The sequence below is a fragment of the Henckelia pumila genome, chromosome 2 (assembly GCF_033568475.1).
Source record: "Henckelia pumila isolate YLH828 chromosome 2, ASM3356847v2, whole genome shotgun sequence".
NCBI classification, from domain to species: Eukaryota; Viridiplantae; Streptophyta; class Magnoliopsida; order Lamiales; family Gesneriaceae; genus Henckelia; species Henckelia pumila.
In genome coordinates, this window is record NC_133121.1 from 129,780,827 (window position 1) to 129,784,862 (window position 4,036).

At 35.5% G+C, this 4,036-nt stretch overlaps 1 protein-coding gene across 1 annotated transcript; it reads right to left on the bottom strand.

Annotated features, from left to right (window-relative positions):
* Positions 1 to 272: 272 nt before the first annotated feature.
* Positions 273 to 2,656, bottom strand: LOC140883799 (cytochrome P450 76T24-like). The gene is made up of 2 exons (XM_073290386.1): positions 1,688 to 2,656; positions 273 to 911 (listed from the first exon to the last, which is right to left on the bottom strand). The coding sequence occupies exons 1-2, from the start codon at positions 2,573 to 2,575 to the stop codon at positions 291 to 293; spliced, it is 1,509 nt and encodes a 502-aa protein (XP_073146487.1). The 5' UTR covers positions 2,576 to 2,656; the 3' UTR covers positions 273 to 290.
* Between the last annotated feature and the right edge of the window lie 1,380 nt (positions 2,657 to 4,036).

Consider the following 4,036-nt stretch of genomic DNA (forward strand, 5'->3'; position numbering starts at 1 on the left):
GCGTGAACACTGGCTGATGTGAACATATATAGTTTATCAATTTTGGCTTTATCATAATAATTGATTTTATAAAAACATCCTCACATAATTTATTGAGTGTATACAAACCAAAGACCAAGTTGACAATGTTGTACACAATAGAAAAACATTTACATTAGTTCACACTTTTATAATTGATAAATAGATATTGGTATGACAGGAGAATTATTACTTTTTTTTTTAGCGAGTAACGAGAATTAATACTTGTAGTGCAGATTTTTTTTTTCCAAAAAAAAAAAAAAGAAAAGGAACTAAAATGTATGCAATTCCATTGGGACAGCCATTAGAGGTATGGTCTTTTTCAAAGTGAGCCCAAAACTTTCATTCATGTCGAGTTGTTGTGGGTTGAGTCCTCCATCAAGTTTCCAATCAAAGTTGTGTATCAAAGTAGCAACCATCATGTGCACCATACGATTCGCTAGCGGCAAGCCGGGACAAATTCTTCGGCCAGCACCAAATGGAACGAGCTCAAAATGCTGACCCTTGAAGTCTGTTTCGGTTTCTAAAAACCTTTCAGGGATAAATGACTCAGGATCCAACCATGTGCTGGAATCTCTCCCGATCGCCCATGCATTGATGAGGATTTGTGCATTTCTCGGGATCGTATAGCCATTGATTTCTGTATCTTCTCCTGCAGACTTGTGAGGTACCAACAAAGGGCCGGCTGGATGAAGCCTAAAAGTTTCTTTCACAACAGCTCTCAAATATGAGAGTCTTGAAATGTCCGATTCTGTAACTTGTTCATGATTCTTTCCAATTACTTCTCTTAATTCATTTTTTACGAGTAACATTTTATGTGGATGCCTTAGTAACTCTGACATAGCCCATTCCACTGTGCTTGATGTTGTGTCTGTACCCGCAACAAACAAATCCTAACACCACGTCCACAAGTTCATTAGAGACCATAATCTTGAAAAAGTGTATTAAGAGAATCAACACGGAAATTGATCGATAAAAAAAAAAATTCTTCATCCCTTTTTTGAATCAAGAATGATTAATGATCGATTAAATTACGAGAAAAACCAAACATATCTAATGCATCCAAAAAAAAATTTGAAGTTGCGAACAATTCCGAAAAAGGAAAACAAATCAGTTAAAAGTCAAATTTTCACTACTTAAAATGAATTGTTATAGTAACTCTATGCATACTTGATGCTTAAAAACTAATTAGCACTTTGACAAAATGCAGAACTCGAAATTAAAAAAAAAAAAAAAATCTCCTAGTTCCTAATTCGTTAACAAAGCCACGTCAATTAGTTTAAATTATAATTATATATAATCAAATCGGACTATAGTTGTTTGAAAATGCATTAAAAAAAAAAAGAGGAAAACGCTTAATTAATAATTTCATACAGTACTATTTATGTAGGGTGATGATCAGTCACTGCTCTGATCAAGTACGTACTATCTAATAATTTACTGGGTGATTCTATGCTACACCGGGTCATACACTCATTTTGTGTTTTTTATTAATATATATGTTCGCGCGAACATTTTGCTGAAAAAAAATCATGTGAACCCCGTCTGTACTTTTTTTGTCATTTAAAATGATATTTTTTTGTCATTTCGAGAGATGTTCGCGCGAACATTTCAAAAAAATTAGGTAGTGTTTACCAAATGTATCATAGAATCACCCTAATTTACTCACCAGAAGTAGATGTTTGATATCAAGAATGCTCAGTTCAGAGTCGTTTCTTTGATTAATATCCAGCAGAGAATCTAACATGTCATTTTTCAATCTCGTACCAGCCCTCATTTCCAGCCGTTTTCCAATGATTTCCTCGAATATATGGAAACATCTCCTGAAATAAACAGTGTTCTTCCTCAAAATCCCCTGCGGATCCAACGATCTAAGCACCGGGAAATAATCCGCAAGATTCGGCTTCCCAAGATACTCCATTATCCCACACACCACTTCCCTGAGTTCTTCACACGAACCCGAATCAAAAGCTGCGAATTCCTCGGAGAAAAGGGTGGCCGACATCAGATTAAGCGACGTCGTAAATGAAGCTCTCCCGATATCCACAGCCTTGCCATCGACGCAGCAACCATGCACATACTCGCACAGTTTCTGCAACCGATCCCTCCTCAAACCCTGGCTCGAATCCAGACTCGGAGCCGAAAACATCTGCTCTTTGCATATCTTTCGCAACTTCCGCCATTGATTCTCGGCCGGAAGCCACGCCATGGACAGCTTGTGGTGATCCAGCGCGTGTGCTGCCCCTGAGTGGTTCCGGCCGGAGAAAACTTGATCGTGCTTCTGCAGAAATATTTCAGCGATTCCAGGAGAGGATACAACCACGGTTGTTAAGCTTCCAAGTTTCAGATGAATCAAGGGGCCGTATACTTGGGAGAGTTTGGCGAGAGATTGGTGGGGTTTTTCGCCGAGTTCGAGAATGTTTCCGATTACGGGATATGGTTTTGGTCCCGGAGGGAGCTTGCATGGTTTTCTGGGTTTGAGAATTTGAAGAATCCAAGCACAGACGGCGAAAGAGAAAGAGAGGAACGGGATACTATATAATAATATCAAATCCATTTTTCTTCTCAGATGGAAGAAAATTTAGAATAAATAGGTCATGTGTACATATAAATTGTGACAAAAATTTAGAATAAAATATTTTACGAGTCTGGTCTCGCAATTGATTTATATTTTTTCGTTCGCTCACTCTAATTAGAAAAAATATAATGGCAATTTCGAGTCGATGATTAAAAAGAAATAATAATAATAATAATAGTAATAATAATAATAATTGTTTCATGGTCTAGCTAATTAGGTTATATCTGTTTGGTACAGAGTAGTACCCATATCAAATTTGTGTTCGGTTAGATCAAAACAACTGGCCAAACTAACTTGGTTGATGTTCTCCAAACGCTAAGGGCGTGATCGATAACTTTGGGTTAGTCTATGCTACATCGGGAGTGTTTCTCCCATTATTTTAATTTCATTAGATTAGGTGGGACCTAATTTATATTTATATAAAAATTGACATGTGTGTTGATGATCCAATTATTTACATTTGACCACATTATAGAGGAGAAGTACTCCTAGTGTACGTAACATAGAATAATCCGATAGCTCTATCATTAGAATAATTTGGTTAATTTTTTATTATTTTATATTTAACTTTAATTAAATAAGTTGGTTATTATGTATTTATGTACAATTCATTATTATTTAAATATATTTTGAGAAAATATATCCGATCACGTATTTATTTTTTAAAAAAAGTAATAAAACTGAGATCAAGTTAAAGAACTTATTGATATAATTAATTGTACTTTCTTTTCTTTTCTTTTATTTTCTTTTCTATTCTTTTTAAAATAATATAATTGTACTTTTTTTAATATATAAATATAGGGTAATTTTTTGTCATTAAAAAAAAAGTTCATTCAATTCCTACCATTTATTTTGCATTTTCAATCATAATATTGGAATCAAATTGGTATTATCCGATCATTTCATGATTTTCAATTCCTTATGATAAAAATTATAGCTAGACATGGTGAAACGACCCGAATCTACATGACTTGACCCTAAAACACATCGACCCGATCCGGGATGACCCCTGACCTAGCCCCTGCCTGCTGCCCCCCAAGAGCTGCCCGAAACCCTAACCATCTTCCCTAAGCTCAACTCGCGCGCAGCCCTGAGTAGTTGCAGCAAATCCGTTCGTGACGTCTGCTCCGGCCACCTTTGGCTGTGAAACCACCACCCATACTTAGTGATATGAATCTTTAATAACATGAAAAGCAAACGCGATTATAAACAAATCGTACCCTCAATTCAATAACAAAAAGATTCAATAATGTAATTGTCCCAATTTTTTGAACAAGTAAGTTTCGGATATCCATCTCTAGTTTACAACGAAAATAGCAACAGATAATCACAAGAAAAAAACAATCAACAATTCAATTGGACCTTCAAAGGAACCTGTCTTTGACAACCCAAGTGAAAAATCAATTGACAAACGCCACAAAATTTTATGAAACTTTATAA